The sequence below is a fragment of the Palaemon carinicauda genome, chromosome 18 (assembly GCF_036898095.1).
Source record: "Palaemon carinicauda isolate YSFRI2023 chromosome 18, ASM3689809v2, whole genome shotgun sequence".
Taxonomy (NCBI): domain Eukaryota; kingdom Metazoa; phylum Arthropoda; class Malacostraca; order Decapoda; family Palaemonidae; genus Palaemon; species Palaemon carinicauda.
The window spans coordinates 22,545,325-22,556,381 of NC_090742.1; the positions used below are offsets into that span (position 1 = coordinate 22,545,325).

An 11,057-nucleotide genomic window follows, 5' to 3' on the forward strand; every position below is an offset into this window, starting at 1 on the left:
CATTAGTACTTTGTTCTTAGATTTTAATCTGGCTTATTTTATGTCTTTTACTACTGATACTACATTGTAGTTTTCAAAACCAAGTATCCTAATTCAAAATGGGTTCTGAGTCTGTACATAATTGTTCGGACTTATTTATTGAAATTTTATGACTATCTGATTTTAAATACATATCCTATTTTTTTTAGAACTGTCTTAGTTTATTTTATTGCCTGTACGTATTTTTATATACTTATTTATTGATAATTTATGACTATTTGGATTTCTATTTGAAGCTCATTTTACCTATGACTGTCTACTTTTATACATAGTTTCAAATAGTTTCCTTTGGTATTTATATTTATATTTTAATGATTTTGATATTCTTAACCTATACCAAGTTTTATGTATGAGTTAAATTCAAATGTTTTATACTGATATGGCTACTTATGTAGAATACCCAATGTACAATTGGAAATAAAGGATTATTATTATTATTATTATTACTCTCTCTCTCTCTCTCTCTCTCTCTCTCTCTCTCTCTCTCTCTCTCTGTGTGTGTGTGTGTGTGGAAAATAGCCAAATTTGCTGACAATACTAAACTAGACATAAATGCTGCAAACTCAGAAGATGTAGAAGCCTTAAGAGAGGATCTAATGAAGCTAGGAGAATGGTCCAGAAAATGGCAAATGCTTTTCAACTGTGGGAAATGTAGTCATACACATAAGTTATAGTAACCCACAATCGGATAACTCACTGCTGGGTAGTGAAATAGAAAGTGTGGACCAGGAGGAAAATTTCGGTGTTATTATCAGCAAGGATTGTAAGTTTATCAAACAGAGCATAAAAGCTGAAAAGAAAGCACAAACACTAATAGGTTACATAAAGAGACAATTCAAATACAGAAGCAAAGACACTGTACTATAGCTGTACACATCACCAGTAAGACCCCATCTAGAATATGGAGTCCAATTCTGGGCTCCAAGTATTCAGAAGGATATAGATAGACTGGAAGCAGTACAAGCTAGGGCCACTAAAGTAGTTCCATCACTAAGGCAATTTGGATATAGACAGAGGATGGAACATTTGATCTCATTTGATCTACAAACTTGACAACTAAGGGGATAGTTAATAGAGGCATTCAAAATTCTTAAAGGAATGACAAATGTAGATTACAGCAATCTATTCACGTTTAGCACAAATCAGTCTGGAGGTAATGGATACAAACTGGAATGTAAAAGATACACTACTCAATGTGGCAATTTCTTTACATACAAAATAGCAAATTCTTTGAATAGACTTCCAGCGAATGTAGTAAACAGTAACACAGTAAACGGGTCCAAGAATAAGTTAGACAAGATCATAAGAACTCTCTAAATGCTTAAACTAAATTGCTCTAAGAAGTCCTTGAGACATCCAAAATCCTTGTAAAACACACGCACACACACTCTCTCTCTCTCTCTCTCTCTCTCTCTCTCTCTCTCTCTCTCTCTTTTTTTTTGAAGTTGTCATTGTTGATAGTAAAGTCAGTTTTTGTTAATTCAGTCAGCATACCTATTTTGTAGTGTTATTTTATCTAGTTGGATTTTGATATGTTCTTTATTTAATCATCTTAAATTTCTATTCCAGACACCAATTATGACATTATCAGGTCATACGGAAAGTGTAGGCTCAGTAGTTTGGATGTCCAATGAAGATGTCATCACAGGTTCATGGGATCATTCTTTACGTATTTGGGACCTTGAAATTGGAGGTCTTAGATCACAGTACAATTCTAATTGTGCCATCTTCAGCGTGACCTTCTCGCCATTAAATGGCACTATCCTAACTGGCTGTGCAGATAAATTTATCAGAATGTATGATCCACGTGTGTCAGGTATGTTTAGATTTCTTTAATCTTAATTTTTGCAATGGATTAGATATTCAGAAATTTTTGTACAGAAATTCTATGAATTAATCTTATTTAGATTAGATTGATATAACTTTGTCATACAAATCATTTTATTGATACAGTAGCTCTGTCCCAATGGGTAAAATACTGTCTTAAATTTTGTATAGATTTATTGCTATATTTTCTCATTTTACATAAAAATATTTACAGATGGGTCTATAGTACAGCAGAAGTATATATCACACACCAAGTGGGTTCCTAGTGTTAAGTGGAGCTCTCTTTCGGAACACCTCTTTGTGTCTGGTGGATATGATAATCTTGTCAAACTGTGGGACTCAAGAAGGTATGTTATGAAGTTTTTACAATTTTATTCCAAATTTTAAGCCTTTGTATTACAAAAATATTTCCCTGTCTTTTAGTATTTAGAATGTATTAGGTTCCAGTTCATTTCAAAACCAGCCTTTCTCTATAATTGGCTACATTTTAAGATAGTTTGTAGGAAAAATTCAATTTGCTTTTAAAGAAATAATCTTTTCATTGTTAAAGAGTAGTTCATCTTGATCAGAGTCCCATTCCTATACTCTTAAGGGACAAAAGGATTTATTAAGGGAAAAAAAAAAAAAAACCTTTTCTGACACTACAAACCTTACAATATTTAATCGGGATCATCTTCCGGGGAGCCTGGAAGAAAAGCCATTAAGACCACCCAACCGCTAGTTTGCGGGGTTGGAGAAGAGTAGCTGGTTGGTTACCAGTTACCCCTCTCACTTACACACGACCTACCGCCATTCACGCATATCTTCGTTCTCTAGGGACTGTAGTCCTCTACATTCGCCCTCCATCAGGCAGCTATCCAATTCACAAGATTGATGATCTTCTTGTAGTTCTTCTGCTCGGGATTGTCACTCCAGCTCGTGCTCGTCGTCCAACTCTTGGTGATCGTCATTCGCCAGCTCGTGTTTGACGTTTTGCTGACCATCGTTCTCCTGCCACTGATGATTGCCTTACTATGACTGGACGCTCGCCATCTCCCTGTTCTTCACGCAATTACCCGTTTCTTCATGATCGTCGTTCTCTTTTAGCTTGTCGTTCGCCAGTGCGTGATCTTCCAACGTGCCGCTTGCCATCTCACCCTTCTTGACAGTCTCCCACCAGACGACGCTCTCCTGTCCAGTGATCTCCAGCACTCCCTACTTCCATCTCGCTGTTCACCTGGACGCTACTCACCGTCTCGCCGATCACCAGTTCGGCGCATTCCTGTCCGCTGCTCGCCAGCCTGTCCACCTACTCGCTGATCACCAGTTCATCACCTCTCTCCTGGGCATCGCTCTCCTACGCATTGGTCGCCAATGTGCCGCTCCCCTACACATCAACGCTCACCTTCTGATGCTTGCCCTCTCGACATCTCATGCAGACTTGCTTCACCCTCGGGTAGTACCACCCGAGTTACGGCCTTTTTCCAGACTACCTCCGGAGGACGAGGAACCTTCTGCAAAAGGGGTTCAGATCTCTACGGAACGGCAGGTACCTTCCAGACCTTCCTTGGTGGAGGAATATTTGCCATGCTGTGGAGAGTCTAAGGACGCCAAGATGATCCTTAAGAACTCAAAGGCACGAGCAGCTCTCATGTAACAGAGCAAGATCTTCCCCAGTGGCAGGAGCTTCAAGAGATATTCCCTCTTTTGACGACCTTGACTCACCCCAGGCTCCTATGGGTGAGAGCTTGGAGGTGGAGGACGACATGGACTGATAACAACAGTCTCCCTAGGGCAGCAAGTCCAAAATTTCATTCCGAAGCTGAAAGAAGGGAATCGGAATATGCGTTCTGGAAAGACCTAGGCTGCATGGAGGCTATCAGTGGGTTGTCTGACCTGGAGACAGCTCCTCCCAAAGACCACCGGAAACCACTGCAGCCCTGGCCTGGTCTAAGGGTTTGACAGCAGCCAGGAAGAAGGCATTCTCTAAGATTGCCGGTTCCTCAAGCTCACTTCGAGCAGGCTCGTCCTCTAAACTCCTCCCGCCTCCTTTCATCCAACAGAGGAGGTACTATGAGGTCACAGACGAGCCGGTCTACCTCTAGATCCTTCGGTTGAAGCTCTCTCGAGAGTGATCCCGAGAGAGGCTTTTTAGGCGCTCAGTTTCGTTTTTGGTGTCTGAGTTCCTTAACGAAGAGAAAGTGGTGAAGTATGCCATGCAGTCTGCTTCGTGGCTTGGTCTTTGGTTAGGATCAGTGGGCCACCTATTTACTGAGGATTGGTCCAAGGAACCTACTACGATGTCCATGGAAACCCTCTTGTTGTCTAGCACTCAGACCTTGTTAACCTGTGGGCAATTGCAATTCTGAAGAGACGAGATGCTGTGATTGGAAGGTTTCACAGACAAGTTCCTAAGGCTGAGGTAACTAGGCTCATTAACTCTACTCTTGACGGTACAGCCCTCTTTAAGCCGGAAGAGGTTGAGAGGGCGGCTGAACAATGAAGTCCACCCAGGACTCCCTTCTTCACAGGGCCTTAACATCCAGGTTCTATTGGAAGTCTCCTTCACCTCTTGGGAAACATTAAGCGCACTGCAGCAGCTCGTCTCATAGTGTCAGCAATCTTCATTGTCAAGAGGAGGGTCACATAGAACACCATATCAGCTTGGATTTGCAGGGTCATTGACCATGCAGTGAATCCTTACCTTCCTTCTGCTCATAGACCTAGAGCTCATGACGTCAGGGGCATTTGCTCGTCCCTGGTGTTCAAACGTAACTACTCTGAGGTGCAGGTACTACAGGTGGTTGTGTGGGAGCGTGAAACGACCTTCACCACCCACTACCTGCAAGACGTGACCCACAGGAACATGGAGACCTTCACTATTGTTTCGGTGGTGGCTGCACAACAAGTAGTTTAGAATGCCTCAGGGTCCTTGATGGACTATTTAGATAAAGTAGCAGATGGATGAGGGCATGGGTTCCCCTGGATTAGTCTGGGGGTGAACATGTAAGAATGACTGGCTCTTTCTTATTTTGATCTTCCCCTCTCTTGGGGAACAACACCATGGGTCAGCTGCAGGCTGACCTCACCTATCTGCAGGTACTGTAATAACCATTTCCCTTGTGTAACCTAATACAGATTTGGATACTTGTCTACATCCCCGATACTCTCTGCGAGGTGGGTATTGGGAAACGTATGTGTTTGATATTAACATTTTTATTTTTAACTCGACATAATATTATGTAGACAGTCATTGTTAGTTCTCTTTCATACACATATATTGCTCAGGCAGCTATCCGTATATTGCTCAAAGCTTTAGTGAGGTGTCAAGGTTTTTCCTAGTCACAGACTAATCCTGTACAGGTACGTGAAAAATCCTTGGTCAGTGGTCAAGCCAGTGATTGGACTCCCACCCTCCTAATGTGTAAGTTATCCCTATTAAATAGTGTAAGGTTTGTAGAGTGTCGAAACAAATGACAAATTTGAAAGTAATTTGTATTTTTCCTAACAATACAAACTTGTAACTATTTATACAAATTGTCCCGCCATCACCTGTCCCCTATAAGTCCTGCCTGCTATCAAAAAGTGACTCAGTTTCATTGGTGTGTGAGTGAGAGAGTTAACTGGCTACCCTTCTCCACCCCCGCTAACCAGTGGTTTGGTGGTTGCCACCTCGCACAAAAGTCTTAACGTCTTGTCTTCCAGCTTCGCCTAAAGATAATCCCTATTAAATAGCTACAGGTTTGTATCGTTAGGGAAAAACAAATTAATTCTAAATTTGTCATATTCTTTAACACAACTTGCAGGGCATAATGTTTTAGGTAAAGTTTTGACTACCACATCACTTTGCAATTGTTTGACTAATTAATATATCTAAGGCCGTAGTTATTCATTTAGATTGTTTGACTAATTAATATATCTAAGGCCGTAGTTATTCATTTAGACATATGCCACGTAGGACGACTGATGTTATTCTCTCACACTCACCACTGGGTGTTTGGTTAATGTGACCATTAGACTGTACAGTATTTCAGTCTTTAAAACAAAAAGACTTCTCATTATGTTACCATAATAAAAATGGGTTTATTTTAGCTCTAGTAAATATGAATCAATATTTCATAAACCTCCCTTCCGCCTACCTATTTTTCCATCTCGGTGTCCAACCTCTCTTTAACTACATAGTGTAACTGCTGGGTTTTACCCAGTTGCACTTGGCTACTGAATAGCCTCAGACTCCAGCGCTGGGCTATATAGCCTAAATTCATAAATTCATTCCATTCAGCATTTCATAATCAATTTTTACTCTGGACATTTCATTTAGTAATTTGAAATTTTAGGATTATTTTATTAAAGTACTTGAATGTGATTCATTTACCTTTCAGACCCAAGGCTCCAGTTTATGATTTGACGGGCCACACCGACAAGGTTCTTGCAGTGGACTGGTCAAATCCAAAATTTATCGTTAGCGGTTCAGCAGATTGTACTGCTAAAGTTTATTCAAGTGATAAGAATGTTTAGAAGATATTGGAAGAAAGGTATTTTATTTGAAAATTTAAGTAATTTCATTTCTTCTTTAATCAAGTTCTTGTATGAATGATAGTGTAGCCGAATTCTTATTAGGTAAGTAGTTAGTGAAAGTAAAAGTTTCATTGTACAATACCTTAATTAATTCCAGTATTGGGTCAGTGAAAAGCCTTAAATTATGCATTGACTTTGCCATGTCTTGATTTCATAATTAATTGTAATGTTATTTAATATGCTTTATTATTTGGACTTTGCTCTTGTCAGGGATTGTTAAATTCATGGAAAGTCAAATGGAAACATCTGTAAAAATATCGGTTCTTTATTTGTAGATTGTGTAGTTGATAGTCTCACTCAAGTGTTAACAGTCAATTTTAGTTCTATGCATCATTTGTGTAGGTTTAAAGATATTCTAGATGTTTCACTTATAGAATTTTGAATACAGTAGTGTCTCGAAGTACAAAATGTACGTAGTCAAATTGAATAAATAAGTAAAAATACTTTGTTTAGTTTTAATTATGGATTTTCATGTTATCTTAGGTGAAGCAAATCTCCTAACAAGAATTCATCATTGAAAACCAGATAAAACCTTTACAATAGATTCTTATTCACACAAACATTTTCTCTCTCTCTCTCTCTCTCTCTCTCTCTCTCTCCTCTCTCTCTCTCTCTCTCTCTCTCTCTCTCTCTCTCTCTCTCTCTCTCTCTCTCTCTCGTCCTTTGAAATAGGTAATTTCTTCATTGGAGCACGATTGGCGGTTGAAATAATTAATGAGGTAGGTAATGAAAGGTAGTGAGTGTAGTTGATTAGTCCTACCCACTCTCTTGTTAAAGACTTATTATTGTTTTCGGCTATAATGAGAGTACATGGGTACTGTTCCATCCTATCCATGACTATTTAATCTCTTTTTCATACATTTAGTTTGGATGGTATATTTTGGTTTTGTGTTGATGGTAAAGCAAAGGAATTTGCTTGCTAATAAAATGGTGGATACTTTTTTTCGCAGTTATCCCCATGTGTCAAAGGTTCGTCATGCCTGAGTGTTCTGAATTATCACTTCTTCAGGTTGACCTGTCAGTGTGCGTATTGACATGGTCTTCCCTTCTTGACTTCTGAGTTGGCAGCTATAGAGACCACTGCCATGGCCACCCTTAAAGTAGTTTTGTGGCTTTACCAGTGGTCGGGCTCTTGGACATATTTTGCAAAGACGGCAGGTTTATTATCTTTTGACTGTGGAAAAGTAAAGTGTTCATGCTGGTGGTGGGTTGGGTCCCACTTGTTCGGGATACATTTTTTGAGCTATCATTGTGGTTAGTTGATAGTGGTCTCCTCGCCCTTTGTTAGGATCTCTGGATAGTGATGAATTGAGAAAAGTAAAATCTTACACCTAAATCATATTTGAAGTACATAATAAAGGCATGCTAATAGACACGATAGCATCAATAGTACTTCTGTTGGATAGTTGTGTCAAATGACCCTTGCTCAATCTGGTTTCTGTGGAATAGTACATACAGGCCAATCTTTCATGGTGGTTTAACAAAGAAAACATCACCAGGGGAATCCCTCCAGACATGTAACTATTCTCAGATGCATCAAAAGAAGGGTGTGGCTATCACATGGGGGGCCTGGTCGCATCTGGTGTGAGTCCGGCAGAGGAAATGCATCTGCATCCACGTTTTTGATGATACAAGCATTCCAAGAAGGTTTGAGAAAGCACTTGGTAGTGTTCATGAGCAACAACACCACCGTCTTAGCTTGAGTCAACAAGCAAGGAGAAATCGTCTTCCTCCCACTTTGCAATTTGACAAAGCAGAATCATATTTGGTCAGTGAATCACACAGTTGAGCTGTCGGTCAAATACTTTTCCGGCTAGAGGAATGTGCTAGCTGATAATGCTTAGTCACCAAGGTCAGGTTGTAGAGTCGTAGTAGTCCCTTCGTCCTTGCGTAGCAGAAAGGCATGATGTTTGTGGGGCTAATCTGGAATTGACCTGTTTGCCACTTGGCTAAACAAGAAGCTCTTGGTGTTCTGTCCCCTGTTCCTGATCCATGATCAGTGCTAAAGGACACTATCCAACACACTCGGAATCATCTTGAGGTCTATGCCTTCTTTCAATAAGTCTGATTTGCTGGCTGGCCAACCAAGTGTTGATTGTGCTAAGTCTCAGGTGAACCTGTTTACTCCCAAATGGCCACAAGCCTATTAATATCCTGATCGATTAACTTATCTAGCATAGATTACAGACTTATTCATCAATTTTCACCATAGAATATTTTATTTTGATTGTTCATTATTTCTCTTGTAGTTTATTTATTTCCTTATTTCCTTTCCACACGGTTATTTTTCCCTGTTGGATCCCTTGCATTTATAGCATCCTGCTTTTCCAACTAGGGTTGTAGCTAAGCTGGTGATAATAACAATAGAAACTCTTCTCATTTGTGACTGTGAAAGTCTACTACTGTACTCAGTCTTGAGCCATGTCTTCCGACTTAGAGTATAAATCTCTCCTCCTCGTTTCACTTGTCTTTGCTTGCGAAGAGCATTTATAAGTCTTATCCATCCCAGGACTTGAGACCTCTCTAAGTGGTACGTGACTTGTGTTCTCAGGTCTTATGCTTTCCCTATTTTGAAGGACACCAGATAGAGTTCATACTCCCAAGCATGGCTTCTTGTTAGCCATAACATAAGGGAAGAGAGTTAGGGACTTGCACAGGCACACTCGCTGAAGATAGGAAGGAGGTCATTTTATGTTTGAGTCCAAAAACAGAACTCATTGGCATGTGACCCAGGTTCGAGACCTTTTCCATCCCCTCACTTCGTTAAGCAACCGGTGATAATCAAAGGAGGATGGAGGAATTAATACTAACCTGTTTTCCATCATGCATCAGTTATTTCATTCCAGACTTTTTTCCCCCTCTAGCGAGAAAGATTTTTGCATTGGCCAACTACTGACCAGGTCCTTTCAGCCTACTCATCCCTATGATGATCTGATAGAAGGTTTATGGAGTCTTCTTCCTTGCCCCTATATGAGACTAGAGAGATGCATATTCCAGGGAAGAAAAACAACCAACCAGATTGATACTAAGGGGATTTCTTACCTACCAATAATTAAGACTCCTTATTTTAAAGTGCAAAAAATTTTGTATATGCTTGGGAACAAGTAACAAATTTTGAAAATGATTTGTATTTTTTCTATTTATACAAATCTGAGTTTTTGAATGTTAACCTTGACCACTGCAACCACCCCTCTCAATGCTGTGCCAAATGTCAAAAGTGAAGAGAGTTTGACAGGTGAGTGGGAGAAGCTACTAACCCATGCTCATGATCTGTCGTTAACTACCTCTTGAACTATTTCAACTGCTTGAAATATAATTTATGAGCAATTAAATTTTCTTTCTTTAGTTAGCATCAAGCTGAAAAGGTTCAGTGGAATACAGCATAATATGCTTGTCTCTTATTAAATATTCAAATAAGTTTTTCAACAGTTACAAAATAATGAGAAAAAAAATTTAAATACATGAAAATGATAACAAAACTGTAATGAAACACCATTTACAAATAAGATGAAAATTAAAAATGTTTTTTTGTTAACATTGATATGCCACATGACAATTTGCTATCAATGAAAAGTGGTTGAATTTTTTTTTTTCTACACCTTAAAATCATTTATAGCTTCACAATATACTGTAATTACATTACAGTTTTCAGATTGGTGTAATGATAGTTGTAGTGCTACACCCGTGTCTTAAATCTTGGTAGCCTACCTTAGAATAATATAAAAACTTGAAATTATTGTTCTATATTACAGCTATATTATCTAATTTGGTAGATTAGCATAGCATAACTTTATAGCTTACCTTTGATATTTTAAATTCTTACAACTTTTTCAATGTGGATCTTATGATTCTTGGTAGGGAAAATTATAGAAAATTCTCATATAGGTTATTACACATTTAATACACTAGTAGCCTTACACTAATACTGTAGTTACTTGGTTTGGTAATCCCTGATATATCTTTGGCTATGGAAATCATTAATCTTACCTGGCTATTTAGAGAATATTTTGTATCTTTCCTCTCACACACTCGATTAGACACTTCTTACAGTACAAATCATTCCTTTTTGATGAAATATGTTATTTAATTTAGCATTACCATCATTTAATGTAAAACAATACTTAAAACTTCAATTCACTTTTATAGCTCTTCATGTACACCCTCAGCAATTTGGTGTTTGTGCCTAAATGATAGGAAATTAGCTTTAGAAAATTTTAATTCTTTTCATGTTACTTGCCTTACCCATTGAATCGTTAGATATTTTTAGTTCATTTTTGCTAGTAATGGAGTATTCTATTGTGATATTCAGTATGTAGGTGTTAGTCATACTCCAGTTTGCAATGCAAGAGTGATATTCTCAGCTAAACATTAAATTGAATTAGAAATACTCAGTATTTTGAACCCAGTTAAAAACCCTGCACTAAACTATTAAGTTTTATTCTATGCAGATTTGTAGACTAATTTACAAGTGCACAATGTAAGATGTATTTTTGTCTCTTGCAGTTTAAAGAATAAATTGAATTGATTTGTATATGTTGTGTTTGTTACAGTAGTATTAGTGTTGTAGTCATTTCAGGTCCTTCATAGCATAACTGCTTGTTTGGACCATCCCGTAAAGACTATGTAAAGAAGGG

At 38.5% G+C, this 11,057-nt stretch overlaps 1 protein-coding gene across 1 annotated transcript in view; it reads left to right on the forward strand.

Moving 5' to 3' along the window:
• Positions 1 to 6,867, forward strand: part of LOC137657707 (ribosome biogenesis protein WDR12 homolog) — a 72,648-nt gene extending 65,781 nt beyond the window's left edge. The window contains exons 7-9 of the mRNA XM_068392129.1: positions 1,609 to 1,855; positions 2,081 to 2,213; positions 6,228 to 6,867. Coding sequence (XP_068248230.1) covers positions 1,609 to 1,855; positions 2,081 to 2,213; positions 6,228 to 6,363 — 516 coding nt within the window. The 3' untranslated portion in view covers positions 6,364 to 6,867. The remainder of the gene's footprint in view (positions 1 to 1,608; positions 1,856 to 2,080; positions 2,214 to 6,227) is intronic.
• Positions 6,868 to 11,057: the final 4,190 nt, after the last annotated feature.